Source organism: Maniola hyperantus, chromosome 8, assembly GCF_902806685.2.
Source record: "Maniola hyperantus chromosome 8, iAphHyp1.2, whole genome shotgun sequence".
NCBI classification, from domain to species: Eukaryota; Metazoa; Arthropoda; class Insecta; order Lepidoptera; family Nymphalidae; genus Maniola; species Maniola hyperantus.
The window spans coordinates 3845753-3870287 of NC_048543.1; the positions used below are offsets into that span (position 1 = coordinate 3845753).

The 24535-nt window shown below is 36.9% G+C and overlaps 3 protein-coding genes across 5 annotated transcripts in view; 2 read left to right on the forward strand and 1 right to left on the reverse strand.

Moving 5' to 3' along the window:
• Tps1 (Trehalose-6-phosphate synthase 1) overlaps positions 1-3862 on the forward strand; it is a 23529-nt gene extending 19667 nt beyond the window's left edge. The window contains exon 11 of the mRNA XM_034970900.2: positions 80-3862. Coding sequence (XP_034826791.1) covers positions 80-367 — 288 coding nt within the window. The 3' untranslated portion in view covers positions 368-3862. The remainder of the gene's footprint in view (positions 1-79) is intronic.
• On the reverse strand, positions 415-10309 carry LOC117984308 (protein YIPF6). Its single transcript, XM_034970942.2, has 6 exons — positions 10159-10309; positions 9284-9403; positions 8484-8562; positions 6989-7160; positions 6184-6341; positions 415-5974 (listed from the first exon to the last, which is right to left on the reverse strand). Exons 1-6 carry the CDS (start codon positions 10183-10185, stop codon positions 5856-5858), a joined length of 675 nt encoding a protein of 224 aa, XP_034826833.1. The 5' UTR covers positions 10186-10309; the 3' UTR covers positions 415-5855.
• Positions 10310-11047: 738 nt separating this feature from the next.
• The window catches only part of LOC117984314 (anaphase-promoting complex subunit 11-like), a 75037-nt gene continuing 61549 nt past the window's right edge, over positions 11048-24535 (forward strand). For 2 of the 3 annotated variants that reach the window (XR_011237027.1, XM_069500303.1), the window contains exons 1-2: positions 15766-17373; positions 20766-20946. Coding sequence is in view for 2 of the 3 variants with exons in the window: in XM_069500303.1 (XP_069356404.1) it covers positions 16157-17373; positions 20766-20946 (1398 nt within the window). In the remaining variant the exon portion in view is untranslated. Of the gene's footprint in view, positions 11190-11437; positions 11680-15765; positions 17374-20765; positions 20947-24535 lie in introns of those variants that run through there. The other variant, XM_034970949.2, reaches the window with a different exon arrangement.

The window sequence follows — 24535 nt, forward strand, 5'->3', positions numbered from 1 at the left end:
ACTTTACCTACACCTTGACAGCATAACAATTTTATATTATTAATATTACACTAAATTGGAACTAATTCCTTCTACACAGGCCCTCAAAGGTATGGCAGCGACGTTCCGTATCGCTCCATCAACTATCACGAAGACATCAGCCGAAAGACGTCTCTCCTCCACCGATTCAGTGCTAGCGATGCTCAAATGGGTCGAGAGGCATTTCTCCCGGCGTAAACCCAGGGCCAACTCCTTGACGTATAAAGGACCTAAAATATCCCGGGATACTATTCAAATGCAAATGTCCTACCATCCACCCCCCAGGTCTCCGAAACAAACGCCTCCTCGTACGCCTGAAATCATTTCGAGTGGTTCGGAATCGAGTTAAGCCAAATGCCAGCTTGATGTTATTTTTTTCATATAACTACCCTACATATTATGTACGTGGCGATTTAATTTATTTGTTACTATCGATAAACGTGGCGTTTAGTTCAATATTTTTCTTGGTTGCTTTGCAGTGTTCTTTGCATGAGATTTAAGTTGATTTTTCATCTCACCAACTGAAAGAATTTGAGTGTCGATAGACAGTAACGTCAGGATAAAATAGACCTGAAAGTCTGTGGCTTAAAGTCAAAAATTCAGTACTACTGATTTTAACTTCACAAGTTTTCCGCTTGGAGCGCTGGCTATATGTGGTATGGATGAACTTGATCTTTAAACCAAAGCAGTTAAGGTCCACTTTAACGCTGAAGTGTTTCTAGTTTTGACGCTCGAATTCTATCAACGTTGCGTGACGTTGCGCCTTGGTATGATGCGAAATCTTGTATGAAACCCTACAAAGCTTGATTGTAGACAAAAAAAACTCTTGTCATAAGCATTCCTGCATTCATTTGAACTCAAATATTATTGACGCTTGGCAAAATATTAGATAATTTAGAGGCTAAAAAGATTATAAATTAATTTGTACAACACAATTACATTTTAGGAATTATTATTTAATACTTATGTGGTTCGAATCAGCTTATTCGACTTTCAAGCGAAATATTTTAAACTAACTGATGCCCGCGACTTCGTCCGCGTGGATTGAGGTTTTTAAAAATTCTGTGGGAACTCTCTAATTTTCCGGGATCAAAAGTAGCCTATGTCCTTCCCCGGGATGCAGGCTATCTCTGTACTGAATTTCATCAAAATCGGTTAAACGGATGGGCCGTGAAAAGCTAGCAGACAGACACACTTTCGCATTTATAATATTAAGTATGGACGTGCTTTTTCGGTCGATTTGAGGCTTGTAGATTGTAGGATACCTACCCAAATCAAAGATTAACTTACTAATTATTATTAATACATTCATTGAAGCTTAAGTACTGGCGAAGCCAATGCATCATTTTAAACGCGTAGGTATGAATTTTCCAAATAAGATTTTATTTTATGTTCATGTTTAGGCCGGCCGCATATAACCAAAAAATATCTGCTAGAAAACCATCTGTGGCTCTGCAAACATCAAAAGCGTAGGTACATCCGATCAGGCAAATATCTATCAGTCTGCCTAGTACCTACCAGAGTGTGAGTTAGGTAACTCTCGGTGTGATCCTGAATCGACGATAATATGTCAAATATTAGGTGACGTCAAATCAAAGAAAAATAAGTGATTTAAAGGCTACCTTGCGTCAAACGTAGGTAACATTTTATTGAACGAAAAGCTTAATTTCATGAACGAAAATACACGAAAGAACGACAAGAAACGACATTTTATGAACGAAAAGCTTAATTTCCTATAATCCACTGGAACAGATCAAAACTGTATGGTGCAACATGCAGCTGCATCGCCTGCTAAACATGCAGGAAAAGGCGGCTACCAAGTAAGCAATACGCATCACCACCACCATACAGCACCACACAAATCCCAGAACACACTCGATGCACGTTTCGCCCCGACATACAGTGGACCATCCTCAGGACATGTCGACCTTACAATCTACTACACAACAACATAATAGTATATACAATATTTAGGTAACATTTGACGCCCGCTAGTGACGCCCAAGCCTCGACGTTTTGTTACAAGTTCCCTAACTGTCGTGAACTGTGCTAATACAAAATGTAATGCGCAGAATTTTTTTTGAGAGAATTTTCTGATCATATGCGGCCGGGATTAGATATAGGTATGCTTGAGTAAGACCTAATTGTCTTGATGTGATAGAGTAGTGATAATTTTGTTGTAAGTCTCTATTATGGTCTTAAGTTATTTTCTAATAATTTATATTTATAGTTCACTGGGCTGTGGAAGTGTACTATAGATTATATTATAATATTATTATGTTTTTCTGGGAAGTGTTTTAGTTTGGAGTTGAATTTGTATTTCTAAAAAATTGGCAGTAATGCAAGTGAAAACTATAATTAGTATCTAAGATAATATAGAACAACACAAAAATCCTACATATAAATAAGACTTATTTATGAAGAAAACTACTTTTGAATAACTTTAAATTTCGTAAAAAAACATTATTTTTATCAATGTACCTATAGTACGCGACAGGTCTAGATAGCAAGGGGGGAGGGGGCGCCCCGCACACCCACTCAGCGCCCGCGCTAGCGCAGGGCCTGTGCGCCATCCCTATCCTGATTGCCATGTCGAACTGTCGCGAACTATACTTATTAAGTGTTTATAATTATTTTCAATGTTTACATTAAATTAATATTCTTTTTTAATGTTTTCTGCACAATACGTGCAGTAAGTACAAATGACGGTATTTGTGTTGCACACAAAAGTGTATTAGGTATTGGCACCGATTCTAAGCACAACCTAATTTTAGAGTATTCGCACCCTCTTCTTACTATTGTAATATGAAAAGGACAGAAGCAGTTTGACATTTCTAAATTTAATTTTTAGATGGTAAAACCCGTGATTGTAGCACGCACTCGCGAACCTACTGTTTAAATTTGTATTGTGCACTAAAATTTAGAGTCTTTAAATGTGAAAGCCATGTTCCATTCCTTTTTTAGCATTAGTAAAAAGAAAAGGATGCAGATACTCTAAATTTAGTTTAGAGAGACTAGAGAATCGGGACCAATTGATAATGTAACGTCAACCTTATTACTTCCAACCTTAGGTTGAAAGTCATTCGCCTATCAACCCATCGCCGGCTCACTACTGAAAACGGGTCTCCTCTCATAACGAGATGGGTTTGGCCATAGTCCACCATGCTGGCCAAGTGCGGATTGGCAGACCTCACACACCTTTCGAGAACATTATGGAGAGCTCTCAGGCATGCATGTTTTCTCATGACGTTTTCCTTCACCGTTAAAGCAAGTGGTATAATTAATTTCATAAAATGCACATAACTGCCATCGGGTCTGAATGCAGCAAAGCGCTAGTCTATACCTAAATTAAAAAAAAACTCCGAAAAGTTAAAGTTGCATGCCTGGCATCGAATCCCCGATCTACCGAATATAAGGCCGACGTCTATGTTATTAACGCTCTTATGCACTATGGTCAACTCTTACACAAGTAGTAAATAAAATCTAAAAATATCCTAACCTATACCTAATTATTCCTATTTGGAGTCACATTTTCAAAATGGCAATAGTGTTGCCAGTTGTTTTAGACATTTTTGTAGTTTATGAAAAGTGACATCGATTTACCAAATTAATCTTGCACACTTCTTCAGAAACTATGCAAATTTTTGTAGCTAGTATTTTTTAATGTTCTAATATTTATTTATTTTTACTGGCAACACTAAAAAATACATAAAAACTAGTCTAGAAGTTATCATGTAAGTAATAAATCATACCAAATGTCTCGAATTTTCATACGTTACGTATTTTAGATACATTTTATTTTCTGATGTATACCTATTCAATAAAATCTACAACAGACAGAAAATAGTTTTTTATTTATTAATCATTATAAATAAATAATAGTATAATTATGTACAAAATTCATTAGTAGGTATATTTTATAAATAGTACAAATAAACGTAGCTTTTACATTTTTGTATTGGAATGTTGAAGAGACAAAAGTAAAGTACAGTCAGGATCAGAATGGTGATTGTCATTTTTTGAAACAAATGTTTAAAACAGGTGCTTTAAACCAGTAAATGTTAACAACAAGTGTTATAAAACCAGTAAATGTTTAAAACGAGTAACTGTTTAACACAGGTGCTTTAAACATGTTCTAAACAGAAATGTTTTGTTTTAAAACAAACTGGTTTTTTACAGCCCTGAATTCAATTATAATCAATAATATTTTCCCTGTATCTTATCTTAACTCACAAGAATTTTGTTCCTTATAGGCATTTAATACTGTCACAGTCAGACAAAGGATGTGATAAAGGAACAATAATTATTTATTAATAGTGATTAATTATAAATAATCATCATTTATCATTATAATAACATAAATCAAACGGGACCAAACGTAATTTTACTGTCAGTAATGTCAGGGTCAACTTGATATCACTAAGGCGCCATCTCCACGGACGAGAAAATCGCAACGAGTCCGTCCTACTATCGTCGGATAATCTCCACGGCACAGTACGCGGCAGAAAATAATGTACATCGACCTTTAGAAAGAGATAGCGGATTTGTAGAGCATCGTCTCTGTCGTTGAGACCGACGAAATGTACCGAGGCCGATATACATTATTTTCTGCCAGCGTGTCGTTGAGACTCTCAACGAAACGCCACGAGACCGCAACGAATCGCCGCGCGACGTGAGTCGTGACGCATTGTGTACCACGTTGGCCAAGTGCGGAATGATAGACTTCACACTGCTTCGAGAACATTAAGGAGAACTGTCAGGCATGCAGATTTTTTCACGATGTATTCCTTCACCTTAAAGCGACTAATATTTAATTGCTTAAAACTCACATAAATCCAAAAAAATTGGATCCGAGATCGAGCCCAAATACCAGAACCACCCGAAAAGGTGAGGTTTTAACCACAAAGCTATCAGACTTCATAATATCTTAAGAGATATTATGAATCATATTTTTATTTTCATTACGGTATTAACATTATTGTAGGTATTATTTGATACTGACTGTAGTTAGGAATATCATATTTTTTTCGAGTCTTTTTAACAGGAAAACATTAAAAAACCTTAAATAAATAAGTTTACAAATCTATAGTAATGTAGCGTTTAAAAACTTGTCCCGCAAATTGCTAATGTATGTGGCCTCCATTTTAGTGAGCAAGAGACTGAAGTTTCGAGCTGATGGTATATTTTTACTTAAATATACGTCAAATGACGTAAAAAGGATGTTAATGAGCGCAAGTTCCAGCGCAATAGCAATTTGCGGGACTTATACAATGACTTACAACTAACATTTATTCACAACATATCCTAAGACCCAATTCCACTAAGCATTTAACCCCCATTTAGTTAAACATTGAATGCTATCGCCTATCCCTTTTTGGCAGATGACATACGCGATTTTCAAAAAGGAGAGATACAAAGAATGTTAACAAAACCATGATTAATTTGCTGAGTGAAATTACGCATAAAAGTCCGTATATCACAAAAAAAATACCTAGTTCATTTCAAATAGCTTGCTTATGTCAGTGACAAACCCAAAATAACGAATTTACAATTTGTTGCAATGCCTCTTTTGTTGGAACGATATTAAGCGGTCATCTACGTTGATTGTACTACGTCAGAAAACTTCCCGCAAGTGCCAATAACATCTGTACAAAGTTACAACGCATACACTACTATAAATTTTTATATTAATTATTTAGTGTAAGTGGCACTGCCGTTGTCAGTGCGGGCATCCTCTTGCAATAATAATAATATATATATATATATATAATAATGACAAATGTATCCAAAAGGACAAGCTATTTGAAATAGACTATCAAAGAAAGACGATACGTTTCCTAAACGTTACTGTGCGAGACGACCAGCCACGATAGTATGAAGTAGAACAAGCATATAGGGAACACTGCGAGCGCTTTTTTGCCCTCCGGTTGACTGTCGCCGAGGAATTTTGTAGCCGCTGGAACAGATTTATTCATTCCAATAACAAATAGGTAATAGTTAAAAAATCGTTATTAAAACGGCAAGCAAATTTGTTCATAAACGGGGGTAATTTCAATGCAGGCGCACTAAAAAACTCATACTTAACCAGTGGCTGTTATACTTAATAGCGCGCGAATGTTTACCGAAATTCGTCTTGACTTGACATAAGATGGAAAGATAACTTACCAAACGTGGCCCAAGCGAAGCCCACCATAGAGATAGCGAGTCGCAGGAAGAAGAGGAACGCGTTCTGTGTCGCGAACAGTATGAGCCGACACACCACCAGCGACAGCGCGATCGGGAACAGGCAGTAGCCCAGCACGCACACTGACTGGAAGAATGAGCTGGAAACAATAGCACGAATTTTTCATTACAGAACCCATAGTTAATTTTACTCTAACCATACTTTCATTAAGTCTACAACATAAAAATAAAATAAAATAAATAAACCCGTCGAGAGAACCTTATTACATAGGTATTTAAAAATCATTACGAGGAACTACCATTTAAGAAATAATAACGGCCCAAGTTTTTAGTAATTAGCATATCTGTGGAATATGGAACCATACCTTCTGACACACAAAGTAGAGTTGATCAGACATTTTTTAATTTTACACTTTATTTAATTTAAAACTTTATTAATTTTAAAGTGAAAAGAAAAACTGCCACTAGGTAACGAGATGACATCTAACGAGTCACAGGGTGCCACTGAATTTAGCAGATTTTTTTTTCATAAATGATGAGTGTTACTTTGTGAATGTCATGAGTGTTACTCTTTTTTGTAGTAAAACTATGATTTCTAAGGCCGCGGATACACCTGTAAGTTATACTCACACAAGAAGCTTACGTGATTAACTTCCAACAAATATACAAATGTAAACAATGTTGTAAGTACATTTATATTAGTAAAGTTTTCAATTAATTACGTAAGCTACTTACGTGAGTAAAACTTACAGCTGTAATCGCGGCCGAAAACATACTAAATACTTACATGTTACCACCTAGTAGTTTTGAGTTCAACGTGACAACAGCAGCTCCAATCCAGACCAGAACAAACACCTCAGCAAACTCTGGACCCCCATCATTTGTGCTGTCTGCCTCTTCCGCCCCTTGCAGGATGGTGGCCATGAAGGTGCACAGTAACAGTGGACCCCATAGATCCCCTAGAAATACATTACGGTTAATCTGTACTTACGAGGGCTCAGGACGGTGCTTTCTTCATACGAACGTAGGAGGGTATAATTACTACATTATTTAATACTGTACGCTCAAAACTAAGTATTGCATCGATTTATCTCGTCATTATTTAGGTTTATTGATATATAAAACATTGAAAAATAATATTGATTTTAAAGTTACGAGACTCAAAAGATTCCTATTTTAACACTAAATTTATGACAACTTTGGCCGTAAATAAATAAGACAATTTAACATTAGACATAGTTTATTTATTCATTAGTTGAAATGTTTTTATTTTGCAAACATACATTTAGTATTTTTTTTTCAAAAATACTTTTCCTAAACCCTTGATTTCAGTGAAAATCATCGTGCCTCTCACCTTTCTCATACAATGTCAAGTGAAAAGCAAATAGGTTAGGTCGAGCGTACTGCATCACCTTAATATTATGAACCCAAAGTGTGTCAGTTTGTTACTTCTTTATGCCTCAACATGTCTCTGCTGCTGCTCAATTGCGGTAGAATGACAGCTACAATGTCACGATCTCTATCAGCCCTGAGCGGTTGACGCTCGCTCACTATTGGCTACAATGACTTGTTGCAACAAGAGTTACACAAATTCAGCCAATCGCAACAATTGAGATTGTAATAATGATTGATGCAGGTTTTATGAAATAGACCTACGGATTTAAATTTTTTGGCACAAAAATACATATGACTTACATATGAGACACATAGGGTTTTATAAGACTGGATGATACTGAGTTGCCAGCATCATCTAGTTTTGTGTGTGGATTCAGATTTTTAAAATCCTGTGCAAACTCTGATTTTCTAGGATAAAAGTTTCCTATATTGCTCTCCAGATCTGTAATTATATCCATGCTAAAAATCAAATCTTTGCTCCGCTGCGGTGTGATTGAAGGACAAACCAACAAAACACACTTTTGCATTTATAATATGGGTAGTGATAATATAACAGTGCAGTGTAGAATCATTCTGAATAGTCATACAGACAAGACATAATCATTGCACATATAAATGTGAGTGTTTGTGTGTTGGTTTGTCCTTCAATCACGGCGCAACGGAGCAACGGATAGAGGTGATATTTTGCATAGGTATAGTTTAAGACGTGGAGATCGACATAGGCTACTTTTTATCTCGGAAAATCAATGAGTTCTCACAGGATATCTAAAAAACTAAATTCACGCGGACGAAGTCACTGGCATCAGTTAGTTTTTCTATATATAAGAAATAAGTGAATTTTAAAGCATCCCATACAACTAAAGATGTTAACGTAATATTATGCTTACATTCTTTTAATAGGCTGGATTTTTCTCTTGGAACAAGTACATGGTAAAATTTGTTACCAACAGCCCTTAAATCTCTCATCTATAAAAAATAAATAGGTAAGTAAGTGATTTTAAATTATATGCTGTGATAGCCTAGTGGTTAGGACGTCCGCCTTCTAATCGGAGGTCGGGGGTTCAATCCCGGGCGCACCTCTAAATTTTCGGAGTTATGTGCGTTTTCATTAAATATCGTGAGGAAAACATCGTGAGGAATCCTACATGCCTGAGAGTTCTCCATAATGTTCTCAAAGGTGTGTGAAGTCTGCCGATTCGCATTTGGCTGGCATGGTGGACTGTGACAAAATCCTCATTCTAAGAATCACTCATGCCTCACCCATGCTCATATTGAGTAGACGTAGATACTTGTACCTAGGCATCCAAGTCTACTCACAATGTTTTCTTTCAAAAAGCAAGAGATATTTAAATTGTTAAAACACACATAACTAGGCTATCACCGCTTCACAATATACAATGTGTATATAGTTTGCTAGATTGAGAAGGCAATTGGGGTAGGGGGGGGGGGGGGGGGACCTTGCACCCGCACGTCACCCGCACTGGGTTAGCGCGGGGGCTGTGGGGGTGTGCGGGGTGTTTCCTCCCTGATTGCCATTTAACCTGTTGCATACTACACAAGTGCCTAAACAAAAGAAAGTACATATTGGTGCTACATTAATGTCAAAATTATACTAAACGGACAAATCAAAAAGTAGCAATCGCAATTTTGTGAATAAAATAGCATGCACATGACATGCATGACTTACAAAAGTCTCTTTAATAGGTTCGTCGAGTGTGTTGAATTCCATGCTGTCACCTGAGGGCACCCCCCTGGATGGAATATTCATTTCCCCCTCCACCACACCTACATCCCCTGCTGGGAACATCTGCAATGTAGAAACGCAGTAAACACTTCTTTAGTTCAGTTACTTAATAGCACCAGTTTCCAGAGTGTATGATTGGGGATTGTTATACGTATGAACTAGGGATAAAGGTATGATTCCGAACCATGCTGCCGCAACATTGCTGTCACCAGCTGTCCACAGTCCTGTCGCGGCACTACTGGTCCCCATACAATCTCTATAAGCTTATATGACATTACATTCCGAGCTAGGCAGCAATGTTCCGCTACATTGCTGCCTAGCTCGGAATGACATTCACGCACAACAGACGGAAACGTTTAAGTGCAGAAACTAGCCCAGAGCGAAGAAGAAGATTGAAAAACCATGTAATTATTATAATTTTGTAACAGATAAATAGCTTATGAACAAAATATAGTATAAGTATATGAATAAAATGGTTAATGAATACATTTAAAACTCTTATCAGACAGTATTACAAATTGTACTTATATCAAACATTTACAAGCCGGCACATACGTGTTATCAAAAAATATGATATGTTAGAATAACATAAAGAACGTCAATTTCAAATAGGTTACTCATCAACACAGATTTCATCAAATATTTTATTTGATTGTATGGAGGAATAAGTATTCGTTTAGCCTAATTTACGCTTAAAAGGGGCTACTTAAGTATTTTTATAAGTTTTCAAATAATTAGGTAGTCCTAATAAAGTCTAAAACCAATGTAAATATTTTTCAAATGGAGCTGAATCTAAACAAATCAATAAAGAAACTTACATCGTACTTGGTATCAAAGCTTGTCATTTTATTAAATAATTTATTTATAGTCGAGAAAAGCTTTGATTAGAGTTCATTCATAAAAAGAGAAAATATTGTACAAATACAAAATCCCAATTTCCAACAAACCAACCACAATGAAATGACAATGAACCACAATTTTTTTTTTTTTTTCCAAAATGACATTAACAAACGTCAGTCATCTCTTTTTTTAAAATGTCTTTACGGCTCTGGGTGTCAGTCACCTTGCAGCATCAGCACAGAACATCAGTTATGTACATGTCATGTACAAGTAAGCCGCTAGCGGCACTTTAGTAGGTACATATTTCTCAAATCATAATAGAACCGCTGTCGGTAAAATAACATGTATACTAAACTAATAACTATAAACTTATAACTATGCAATGGTACTGATTCTGAGCACAACCCAATTTTAGAATATTCGCATCCTCTTTTTACTAATGTAATATGAAAAGAGACGCTGTTGGACAGTTTTAAATTAAATTTTTAGATGGTAAAACCCGTGATTTTAGCGCACAGTCGCGAGCCTACTGTTTAAATTTGTAGTGTGCACTAAAATTTAGAGTCTTTAAATGTAAAGTTCATTTATGTCCCTTTTTAGCATTGTTAAAAAGAAAAGGATGCAGATACTCTAAATTTAGTTAAGAGCAAGACAGCGGAATCGGTGCCAATGTAACTACAAATCTAATATCCTACAAATCTACAATCGAAACAAACGATCGATGAAAACATCTCGACTTCGCGCACCGCACATGTCTAAATAGAATCCAGAGCTGTAAAGCAATTAAAAAAAATTAAAAATTAAACTTTTGTTTTGTATATGTTATTGTGATGTTATTATGTTATTGGTCTGTGGTGGTGGTGTTTTTAATTTTTAAAATCGTTGAAAATTGTATTTTATGCTGTACTGTTATATTATATATTAAATTATCTATTTCGGCTTGCGCAGATGATCCATTGTACTAACTAAACTGAGCCATGTTTTTGCGCTATGAAAGTCACTGTTAAAAGTAAGTACCGATTGTGTGGAAAATCCATATCGAACTTTACACAATTTCCTTGTATTTATGTGCGATGAACCGCACCTACCGCTTGCCCCTTACATAATTTGTTATATTATTTGTAATCGTACAATCGAGTAGTAACCTAAGTCCTAACTCCTAACCTAATAATATGATTATTGTATTCATCATCACATTTTACCATGACTATCTACTGCATAACCAGTGAAACACGAATTATACTCTTTTTTTTAAAGGTTGGACAGGCGTAGCAACTTGGAGGTGGATAGCAAACGACGACAACTGTGGCATCTGTCGTATGCCCTTTGACAGCTGTTGTCCTGACTGCAAGTTACCTGGTGACGACTGCCCCCTAGTGTGGGGCGCCTGCTCGCACTGCTTTCACATCCACTGCATAGTGAAGTGGCTACACTCACAACCACAGCAGCAGTGCCCTATGTGCAGGCAGGACTGGAAGTTTAATAACAAGTGAATATTGGTAAGTGCTAAATTATTATGGTTCTTATGATGACTGTAGTGATAGCCTAGTGATTGTGGTGATACCCTAGTGGTTAAGACATTGGCCACTTATTCGGGGGGGGGGGGGGGGGGGTCGGGGTTCAATCAGATGCTTTTTGCCTATGGAGTTGTGCTTTAAAACAAATAAGTATCACTTGCTTTAATAGTGAAAGAAAATATTGTTTTGAAACTTGCCTATAGATATATGATAGTTCTCCTTAATGTTCTCAAAAAATGTGTGTTATGCCTCTACTGAGGATGGTTCTCCTCTCAGAAGGAGAAGGGTTAAGCCCACTGTCAACCATGCTGGCCAAGTGAGGATTGGCAGATTTGGTTAAAAAGAACTCTAGCCGAAACTTGTAGAGTGGGTGATTTATATTATGTACTAGCTGAAGTTCGCGACTTCGTCCGCGTGGATTTAGGTATTTAAAGATCCCGTGGGAAGCCTTTGATTTATTTGATTTATAAAAGTAGCCTATGTCACTCTCCAGTCTCCACGTCTTTAACGATATCCATACAAAATAATCACGTCGATCCGTTGCACCCCTCGCACCGGTTTATTGTTCCTTTTTCTAAGCGACTTAGTAGACCAGTTTTTAAACCACCATGATTTAGGAATACAATTCCTTACAGCGTCAGGGTCGAGGAGTTGAGTCCTTGAGTTCAACGATAGTTTTAACTCGGTAGGTACCTCCATTATCAATTTATAACCGAAAGTTTCTAAATCCCATCAGTTTAGGTGATCAGGTCCTCTGCAGTAGCCTATGTTACTCCCTGGTTAATCATCTACTTGCCTGTGAAAGTCCTGTTAAAATAGGTTCAGCCGTTCCAAAGATTAGCCCATTCAAACAGACAGACAGGCAGACAAATATAAAAACGTGTGATTCGATTATGGTATAGTTCAAATAACCATATTATGAGCTTAATATGAGGTAGTTATTTCGAAATTACAGACAGACACTTCAAGTTTATTTATTAGTACATATATCTATACATTCTAAAACAGATTTTTATTTATTTTTTTCATAATAGTTTTTGATTTATCATGCAAAATGTAAAAAATGCGATTGTAGTACGGAACCCTTGGTGCACGAGTCTGACTCGCACTTGGCCGGTTTTTGCTTATAGCACAGTGCACACCACTCTTTATTTCCAGATGTATATAATTATAATTAATCCCTACTATGGCAGGTATGGTAAATTAAATTAGCATCATTAGCTACATCTTGAAAATAATAAATAGATTTAATATTTTTGTTTTTTTGTACTTTACAATGCTTATGAGTGACTTGAAAACTATGCAAATTACTTATTCTATCAATTATTCAGCATATACAGAAATAAAAGCTATTCCAGTTACAAGTTATGCCTATTATGACTTTATTAGGTACCCGTGATGGTTCCTTAGATTTACCGGAATAAAAAGTACCCTATGTCCTTTTCCAGGTCTTAAACTATAACCATGCAAAAAATCACGTCGATCCGTTGCTCCGTTGTGACGTGATTGAAGGACAAACCATTAAACCAACAAACAAATACACTTTCACATTTATAATAGGGCTAGTGATTTCAAATAAATAAAACACTTACATTGTACCTATATAAGTAGTAAGCAAAATATTTAAGATATTTAACTCCTGCATTTGCAGTAAAAATCAGAATATTTAGCCTTACGCTGAAATCTATAGGATAATATTAAGTAAGAAAATTATAGTACAATCAATAAGATTCTCTATAAACAGCATCTAACATCCAATATACAAATTACAGCTGTTATTTGATGAGCATGAAACAATAGGCCACTATACTAGCGGCACGCTATGATGGCCGGTTTGACACATTACAATAGTGATGTGGAATGTCAATTTATTCTCGAACAAAAAACAATTAAGTTTTGTTTTTGTACCTGATTAAATAGGTTTAATAAAACAAAAATGTATATGTTTATTTAATTTATTTGAACGAACTGAATATTTGAACGAAAATGAATATACATACTTTATATGCACACAAGAAACATATGAATACAAAAGATACCGAAAAAGGTGCCACAAAAGGCCATAATTAATCAGATTCGTCCATACTACTATTTTCACTGTCGTCACTGCTATCATCACATACATTAATAATTATATGTTCGTTTTCTATAATATTATCTATTTTCACATCTCTTTCATAATCTTCCCTTATTAATTTAACAGTTCTATTCACAACCTTTTCCCAGTCTCCTTTAGTCACATGTTCACAAGCTTCTTCTAATAATTTTAGCATTTTTTTTGTGGTAAATGGGGGTTCTGTATTGTGTCTTGCAGCATATCCCTTAATTTGAGCCCACACCAACTCAATCGCATTATACTCACAATGGTAAGGCGGTAACCGTATAACTCTGTGCCCATGTTCTAATGCTATTTCGTCAATGACGTATCGGATCTTGGTTGGTTTGTTTTCTTTTAAAAGACGTACTAATTCCGCTTTTAACATATTCATGTTTGCATCTACGCCATTTTTACGAAGCCATGCGACGATATCAGCTTTCTTTTGGGATTGGGCAGGTGGCTTGTCAATTTGCATCGAGTGGTATGGGGCGTTGTCCATAATTATAATAGATGGTTCAGGGAGGCTACACAACATTGAGGTAAACCATTCAGTAAACTTTTCTCCATTCATGTCTTCATGATAGTCTCCAGTGGTTTTTGACGCAAAAGCCATGAGAGAACCTTCGACAAACCCGTTGATGGTTCCGGCGTGACAAATTATAAGTCGCGATCCTTTTCCTACAGGAACTTTGGAAGTAGATGCTGCTGTGTCATCGTTCCAAGAACGGCCTACAGTATGGTTAGCATTAAGCCATGTTTCATCCAAGAACACAACATTTTGCCAATTTTTGATTTCTTTCACTTGCCGTAAAAAAGTATACCTTGCCATCGCTATATCAAATCTTTCCATCAATATTTTGCGTTTGTTACATTTTTTGTATCGAAATCCAATGGTCTTCAAAATCTTCGTTAAAGAACTTTCCCCACCGAAGAATAATCCAGCTTCCTTCAGTGAATGCACCAACTTTTTTCTTGTTGGATACTCCTTCTGTAAATAGTAGCCGTAAACATGTCTTCGGATAGCATCGGCATCAAAGCTATCGATGCCTACGACTGGTTTTGCTCGTTTTCTCTTTTTTGGTGTGTGAAGTTTATTTTCTTCTGTGCCAGTCTCGCCATATTTTTTTTTAGTTATCCGTCTAACAGTTCGTTGTCCAATATTAAGCGCATCAGCTACGCGTTCAACCACTGACGTTATAGGTAAAATTGGCCCTCCATTTTGAGCTTCACGATCGAAATAGTTACGAAGGCGTATTAGGAACTCACGTGTCTGACTATTTAGAACAGTTCTCTGCGTACGTTCGGTCATATCGACGAAATCCACAACAAAGGGCTTGAACAGAGTCCAAATTAACGAGCAAGGGTCAACAGTAATGCAGTATCAATATTTGAAATCCAAAGCCAGGTCAAAACTATATCACAATCGCATTGCACTGACAGTTTATACTTTTCGAAGCAACGTCAATTCGAAACTGCTTTGTTTTGCATTGAGCATTGACGCGAGTTTGCCGGAGGTAGTAGTTGTGCTAGCCAGCGATCCTATGTGACGATCGTATTAGATTCCATTTTTAAAAATTTATTGATATTTTTTTGCGATTTCAGAGGTTTGTCCACATAGTGAAAATTGTTCATATTCACAAGTACATTCACCCCTTAAATGGTGCAAACTGATTTTTCTACACTTGTATACATTTAAGAAATCAATTTAATAAATAAATTTTGAGTCCTAAACCTAAAACTACATTCGATAAAATTTATGAATCTCTGCACATCACTATCGTCAATAAAGTAATACAATTATTTCCTTCAAAGTCGTTATCAATTAATACGGAACTTCATGAGCGGACAAACGTCAAACCGGCCATCATAGCGTGCCGCTAGTTTAAGTGCTTAAAAGTAGCCCATAATAGACCCCATGCGATGTGGCGTGCGCCGCCACAGACCGGCAGTGTTGCGTTCATTCTCATGGTAAACAATCGCCTTTGCTGATAATGTGTGGGTCAGCTCATTGTTCTGTCTGCTGCGGAAAAAGTTGAATACGCAATAGCCGCGTTTGTACAATAATGATTGAATCCGTTTTTAGGAATACCTGATACTAGTTCACACTTTAGATTTTAGAACTATCAAAACAAAAGTGTATTAATGCCACTTGGATAATTTATGCGGTGTTCGGACACTCGGTACTCGAGTCACCAGTCAGTCCGCCGCAGTATGAGTGGCGCACGGGCGGGGACAGTCGTGTCGACCGAGCGCTCCGAGTTGTATGCGCGGGTGTAGTGACTTACGTGATGTTAAATTTACCGTGCTCATTATACTATAGGTTCGTGTTATAGTATTGACCGAGTGACGCCTCGTTTAAGCATGCTGATGGTTCAGAGTAACGCGCACCCCATGAAGTCCACCAAAATCAAAGGACCTCCACCTGTACCGCCGCGGCCGAGCCAGAGCATGGTGGCCGAAGCTCTGGCGAAGACGAGGAAAGCCGTAGCTGACTCCAAGGCCACATTAAAGACTAGAACGTTCACCAAAAACGAAGTGCACCATGTTTCATCAAAGGCTAAAACTCTGGACCGGAATGCGACACCTACGAAGCCTTCCGTGTCGCCTCGACAAAACGGGCTCGCGCGTGTCAAATCTTTTATCAAAGACGTTATTAGTGATCGCAGTTCCTCGTCAGACGAGAAAAAATCTAGCGGTCACAACTCGAGGAGGAGTTCCAGCGACAGCAGCTCTATTCATTCGCCGGCGTCTAATAATAAGTCGAGTGAATCGCTAAATTCCAAAGCTGTTAAAACCTGTAAACAAATATTGGTTCGATCTCTGTCCACTTCCAATAAATTAGATCAGGATCCTAAGTGCAAAGTTTCTAAATCGTCTAGTTTTGCCGAGAAAACTTTTCCTTTGCGCAAGGCTCCCCCGCCACCGTTATCACCGAAACCTAAGTTAAAGCCAATGAAACCGTTACTTGTACAGAAAAGTGTAGAGCAAAAGAAGCAATTAAAACAACCTGACACTGGTATTTACGCGTTGCCGGTCGATGCACAGCCACCACAAATTGCAATTCCAGACGATTGCTACGCAACCGTAGAGGAAGTCAAAATTGTTGAGGATAGGCTACAAAACAGTTCACCTAAAGTTAATCATTCGGATACACAAAACACTGATCATCAACCAAACGACGTGAACATAAATATAAACAACAATAACAATTCCTTAGAGAGAAAGACTTCTCGAGTGACTGAAATGCTTATTTCGGAAATTCTCGCGAGCAGAAACAATAATAAAGGGGAAGCGAACGCTGTTATAGATAAAGGGAAAGATTCTACGAATTTGACTAACGGGAATGACTCGTCCGAGGCTGAAAAGATGAAGGACATGAATAACCACGAGATGTTGATATACGAACTGCAGACGATGAGGTCACAGCCGAACGTCCCCGAAGTTTTAGATGCCAAGGAAAACGATGATATGCAGTGTGATTCGGAGGATGAAAACTACGCGACATCATCTGTAACGAGCGACACTTTTGAAGATGATCAAGCGTACGCGTACATACGGGATGATGATCTCAAATCTAGGTAAAATGTCTTACTAGTACATAGTATAAAGTCGCTCGCCGCTGTCAACATGCACGCTCAGATCTTTTAAACTACACAACGGATTTGAATGCGGTTTTGACCAATAGTTAGGGTGATTCAAGAGGAACGTTTATACGTTTATTTATATTATACCTATAGTTTAATATTGTTCTAAATAATATGACGAAAATTGTTCAAAATGTCTCGTGCGAAGCCGGGTCGGGTCGCTAGTTAAATATGTAAAAGGAAAAGCTGACTGACTGACTGATCAAGGCACAGCACTGGAAGGATCGCGCTGAAATTTGGCATGCAGATATTATAGCTATTATGACGTAAACATTCGTTAAGAAAGGATTTTTGCAAATTCAACTACGAACCACCCGTTCCCACCTGTCGTTTGTCGCTTGATGTTCAAGTGGCGGTACATTTTTACATAACGACAAAATCGGATTCCGACATTTTTGTGTTGTTTCGGATTGACTATGCTGCGTAGGCCCTCTGGCCGCTACAGCGTCACCGGGGGAAGGATTCCGACAAGTGTGAATACCTTCCTATAAAATGTTCTGCCACTGGAACATCCGATCTGGGCCCGACAAACGACAAGTGGGAACGGGGGGTTAGAGGATAAAAGAGGGGATTGAAATTTGTGTAGTCCTAGCGGACGAAATCGCAAATTCAAATAAAGTAAAGTTGCCCACCGAAATCTATCTCCTGCCATTCCTCTTAACTTACGTAATAGAGATTTATAAGCGGTATTTTTAGATTCGCATTAGGTACACGTTCGGCTCGTAGAAATGATGATTTGTCGCGAACAAAGCGGCAGGTAAACGCTAGTGCAGATTTCAGTTTTAGAATTATTATGCTCTACAAGTATACATATAAAACTGGTTTTATGACGACGGCCTAGATGTTTGATAAAAGTTAAAACAAATATATCTGCCTATTAATTATCGTTTTTAGGGTTCCGTAGTAAACAAGGAACCCTTATATTGTTTAGCCACAGGTGTAAAGTTTAATTTATTGTTGCGAAGTGCCTATTTTAACTCTAAAGGCCAGTTTTTAATTCGCAACTCGCGATTGAATCATGTTTTTAGGTGTGTCAATGTCAACAAGGTTAAACGTATTCACATGCACTACATTAGGTAATGTTGTGGAATCTAAACGTTTAAAAAAATCATGATTTTTATTTATTTTTACCATGAACGTCACGCCGCGCTGTACGGAAGGTGAATAATGACGTCACAATCGAAAAATATTTGTCGTTTACGCCATGTGACGTCATTAATTGCTTTCCGTACAACGTAGGGTTCCGACTTCCGTACCTCAAAAGGAAAAACGGAACCCTTACCTATTGGATCTTAAAAATAAATAAAAATCTGTTTTGAAATGCACAGGTGAAGCCCTTTCATTAGGATACCCCACTTGATATAGTTATCTTACTTCGAAATGAAAAATACTAATTTTTAGTTCATGACCACAATTTAATTTTTATTTGTGATGTAACCACAAATTCACAGATTTCAGATTTTTCTCCTAATGTCTGCTATAAGACCTACCTACCTGCCAAATTTCATGATTCTAGGTCAACGGGAAGTACCCTGTAGGTTTCTTGACAGACCGACAGACAACAAAGTGATCCTATAAGGGTTCCATTTTTCCTTTTGAGGTACGGAACCCTAAAAAAACATAGGATAACAATGCAATCTTGGAGTTAGAAGTCGAGCGAATTCCTTTCACTTTAAGCCGTTTGAAATTCCTGCATAATGTAATTTGCACTCCATGGTTGATGGGATTCCTTACAAGTGCACGACAACACGACTAGGCTCACCTCGATTAGCGGGTGATAAAATTATGTATAATATTGGTACTGATGCTGAGCACAACTAAATTTTAGAGCATTCGCATCCTATTCTTAGTAATATAATATGAAAAGGACAGACATAGTTTGACAGTTTTAAGTTTAATTTAGAGCCGTCAAACCTCGTGACCTTAACTGCCAGTTGCGAGCGTATCGTTTTTAGTCTTTAAGGTGACGCAGGACGCTCGACCGAAATTGGCAGCGCACGTGGGTAACATGTTTGCTTTTCACTTGACATTGTATGAGAAAGTTGAGAGGCACGATGATTTTCACCAAAATCAAGCACCCGAAAAGGGTCCAGGAAAAGTATTTTTGAGAAAAAACTGCTGAATTCATGTTTGCAAAGTAAAATTATTTCAAATTATGAATAAATAAACTACGTCTAATGATAAATTGTTTTAGAATTTTCATATCCCTAATCTTATTTATTTACGCCCAAAGTTGTCATTAATTTAGTGTTAAAATAGGAATCTTTTGAGCCTCGTAACTTTTAAATCAATATTTTTTTCAATGTTTTTATATCAATAAACCTAGATAATGACGAGATAAATCGATATAAATCTTAGTTTTGTGCGTACAATATCGAATATTGTTGTAATTTCCCTCCTACGTTTATATGAAGAAAGCACCGAACTGAGTAAGTTGACTGAGTTAAGTGTAAAAATCACGTTTCGCCCTTTTTTAGCAATATTAAAAAGAAGAGGATGCCGATACTCTTAAATTTAGTTTAGCGAAAAACAACAGCATCAGTGCCTTATGTGTAGGAAGAGATACATTGAACAGTTTACTATTTGTGGGAGATGTTACACTAACCGTAACGCGATTCTGGTATCGTTGGATTTGAAGAAAATTCAGATACCTACAATCTACATGTCAATAAAGTTGCAAAACTGTCAATATTTGGAGTTATGTGCGTTTTAAGCAATACAACTACGAGTCAGGCTCGCGCAATGAGGGTTCCGTACTACAGTCGTATTTTTTCGACATTTTGCACGATAATTCAAAACTATGATGCATAAAAATAAATAAAAATCTGTTTTAAAATGTACAGGTGAAGACCTTCCATATGATACCCCACTTGATATAGTCACTCACTTCGAAAGTTGAAAATACTAATTATTAGTTCATGACCAAAAATTTTTTTTTTTGTGTGATCTAAACCTAAATTCACGGTTTTCAGATTTTTCCCCAAATGTCAGCTATAAGATCTACCTACCTGCCAAATTTCATGATTCTAGGTCAACGGGAAGTACCCTGTAGGTTTCTTGACAGACAGACGGACAGACAGACAGACAGACAGACAACAAAGTGATCCTATAAGGGTTCCGTTTTTCCTTTTGAGGTACGGAACCCTAAAAATAGCACATGCTTTAACGGTGAAGGAAAAACATGTAGAAGAAAGCTAAAGCATGCTTGAGAGTTCTCCATATTCTCAAAGATGTGTGAAATCTGCCAATCCGCACTTGGCCAGGGTGGCGCTTAACTTTTACAATGCTGTAAACACTTATAGTAAATCCATAAACGTTGTCAACAGACTACGCAAGCAGTTCCGAGCCATCAGCACCATGTCCCTTCAAGGGATGCCTCCATTGCCAAAGAGCCTCAGCGGCTTCGCTGACGGCGAGCCTGATCTCCGAGAGCCTCCCCTGACCCCTGCTGAGGAACACCCTCCCACCGACCTTGACTCGCAACTGGTCTACTTGAAGAAGGAAATGGTAAGTCCCGGCATTCTATGTTACGTTCTTTCTCTCTGCGTTGTATTCCTCATTGCTAAGGGTTGTGACCTCTTCCCATTAATCAAATTATGGTAGTGATTTGGGATTATAATGGAGTTCCCAGGTCTTTCCGCAAACGACTCAACTAAGAGACGATTTCAGAATATGGGTCTTAATAGTAACTTATTGGATTGTCGTTGATGCTCGTCTTAACCGATCTACGTCCACTGCTGGACTGGTGTTTTTGTAAAGATTTCCACAAATTACGGTCTTGTGCCGATTGTGTTCAGCTTCTAGTAAGTATAGGTACTTACCTACACTATGATTAATAAATAAATATAAAAAAAATACTACATAAAAACGCAATAATATATAGTAAGAAAAAAAACTATAATTTTAAGCTATGGAAATATTATGTGATACACTGAAATAAAAGAAATAAGTGTCACATAAGCCTGCTGCATTTTTTTGCGTATGGAACCATCTATGGATTCAAAAAAATTCTGTATAATCAAATAAAAATAAATGCGTGCAAATCTGTGAGCGTGAAAACTTGCGTGCATGCGTGCGCGATACATGTGTATTTAAAATAATCGTCACAGTTTCTTAATGTATAACTACATATTATAGTAATAGAGAAAAAGAAAACTTAAATAAGATGTAGATCCTAAAATATTGCATGCTCTTAGGCAAAATTTCGCTGTACATTATATTATGTATGTACTTTTTTGAACCTTCGCTCGCCTGCAGTGAAACTCAAGTCAAGTAAAGAGTTTTTAATTTGAAGAATTTTAACTATTGTTGTCTAAAGACCGTATGAAAACTAGGTTAAAGTACTTAATTGCGTTAAAGATGATGCAAATGCCTTACTGGCACACGGAGAACCCGTAAAAAATTTATTTAATTAACACTATTAAATGAATTTTAAACATTAGAAACTTTATGTGCCAATAAAATATACATGAGCGATGGAGCAATATTTGCAATTAAAGCGTTAGTTTTTTTTAGGTAGTTTTTATTTATCTAGCCTTACATGTAGTCGTAAGGTGCCGTCCTATTTAAAAAAACCGGGCAAGTGCGAGTCAGGCTCGCGCAATGAGGGTTTCGTACTACAGTCGTATTTTTTCGACATTTTGCACGATAATTCAAAAACTATGATGCATAAAAATAAATAAAAATCTGTTTTAGAATGTACAGGTTGACCTTTCATATGATACCCCACTTGATATAGTTATCTCACTTCGAAAGTTGAAAATACTAATTATTAGTTAATGACCACAATTTTTTTTTGTGTGATCTAACCCTAAAATCACGGTTTTCAGATTTTTCCCCAAATGTCAGCTATAAGATGTACCTACCTGCCAAATTTCATGATTCTAGGTCAACGGGAAGTACCCTGTAGGTTTCTTGACAGACAGACAGACAGACAACAAAGTTATCCTATAAGGGTTCCGTTTATCCTTTTGAGGTACGGAACCCTAAAAACCGGCCAAGTGCGAGTCAGGCTTGCGCACCGAGGGTTCTGTATTACAGTCGTATTTTATCGTCATTTTGCACGATAAATCAAAAATATTATGCATAAAAATAAATAAAATGATACCCCACTTGGTATAGCAATCTTACTTTGTAAATCGAAAATAGCAATATTTGTTCTTGAACACATTTAAATTTTTTTTCCCCTAATGTCTGCTATATAAGACCAAAGATAATATATACAAGTAAGATCGCTAACGTCATACATTCATTTAAAGCTTGCGTAAAACTCCTTTAAGTCGCCGGTACCTTGTAGGTCAACTCCTTATAGTGTGATGGCATTATTGTGCAAGCTAAAATGTGAGTTATCGAATTTATTTAGTGCCATCTATCGAACAGCTGATGAAACTCAATTTTATTTAGAGCCAACTCAAATTTTACTCAAATAATAAACGAAATCCAAAATCACAGGCAATCATCAAAGGGTCCGGTATCAAGCGTAGGTCAGCAGTTTGGTATCATCAAAAATCCAGGAGCAAGCACAAGTAATCGGGTTAGCAGAATCTCGGAGTTCATATAGCAGAAACAATTCACAAACGAAATAGGGAAAAGAAATAAAAGCACTCAGAAAATTGTAATACACCGTCAAATTTAACCGTCACCAATCCAAAGGCAAATAATAATTTTATTTTCAAGTAACAAGTCATTTTTGTTACGCCATCTACTGGAATTTTGTAATACTACTTCAGCTATCCAAAGCAAAATGCTATGGATATCGTAAAGTTCAATGAGTCAATAATTAAAATTAAGAATTAGCTTTTTCCGATGGTGATGTTGTGAAAATTTTGTATTTTGTTACTAAATATAAATAAATTTGATGAACCAGACAAGTAAAATATGATATTTCGTCAAATCCATAAAAAATATATTTCATACGAACCAAGTGACGCCATCTAGTAATAGTCTTGAACTAGTTACAATTTTAAATAGAGAGTGAGCGATCTGTACTTGTTTAATATATTATCTTTGATAAGACCTAGCTACCTGCCAAATTTCATGATTCTAGGTTAACGGGAAGTACCCTGTAGGTTTCTCGACAGACAGACAGACAACAAAGTGATCCTAAGTATAAGAAACCGTTTTTCCGTTTTTCCTTTTGAGGTACGGGACCCTAAAAACGGTTATGTAAATGCACAAAATAGTTTTGAGTTGTCGCTAAAAATGTGAGAATTTACAAAAGCGGATGTTTCAAGAAAGAATTCTCAGTAGGACCAAAATAAAAACTAAACACCTTGGTCCTACGTAGCATTAATTTTACAAACGTCCATTTTTGAAATTTTTTACGTTTTTTGGCGATAACTCAGAAACAACTTTTTACAATTAAGCGCTTTTTAGAAATAGGTAGGGCGGTAGTTATAGGGCAAAAAAACTGGCCGCTTGTTATACGCCTGGGCGCTTAAGCATTTTGGTAGCTAATGCAAAGAAAAAGCAGGCGGCCTCCTTTTAAAAGACCAAAGCTACTGCGCCGCAAATTCAAAAGTTCAATCATCTTTCCAATATTTAATTTTAGGAACTTTACAGTAATAATGGTTGACAAATAATAAGCTTGCTTTAGTGTTTATTTAACCATCTATGTATGTACCTAAAAGTATAAACTTACCTAACTTATCTATGATTTTACCCGTAGGGTGCCAACGGGACCCTATCACTAAGCCTCCGTTGTCCGTTCGTCCGTCTGTCTGTCTGTAAGCGGACGCATCTCGTGAACCGTTATAGGTAGGTACTAGGTAGAGAGTTGAAATTTTGATAGAATGTGTATTTCCATTACCGGTTTAACAACAAATAATAAAAAATTCGAAATGGCCGCCAAGAAAATTAAAAAATATATGTCTTATCTAAAAATTAAATTTAAAACTGTCAAACTGCGTCTGTCCTTTTCATATTACATTAGTAAGGAGAGGATGCGAATACTCTAAAATTAGGTTGTGCTCAGAATCAATCTCTGATCTCGTGATCACATCAGAAATGAGGAGATCCGTAGGAGAACTAAAGCACATAGCTCGATGGATTGCGAAGCTGAAGTTGCAATAGGCAGGGCATATAGTTCGGAAAACCG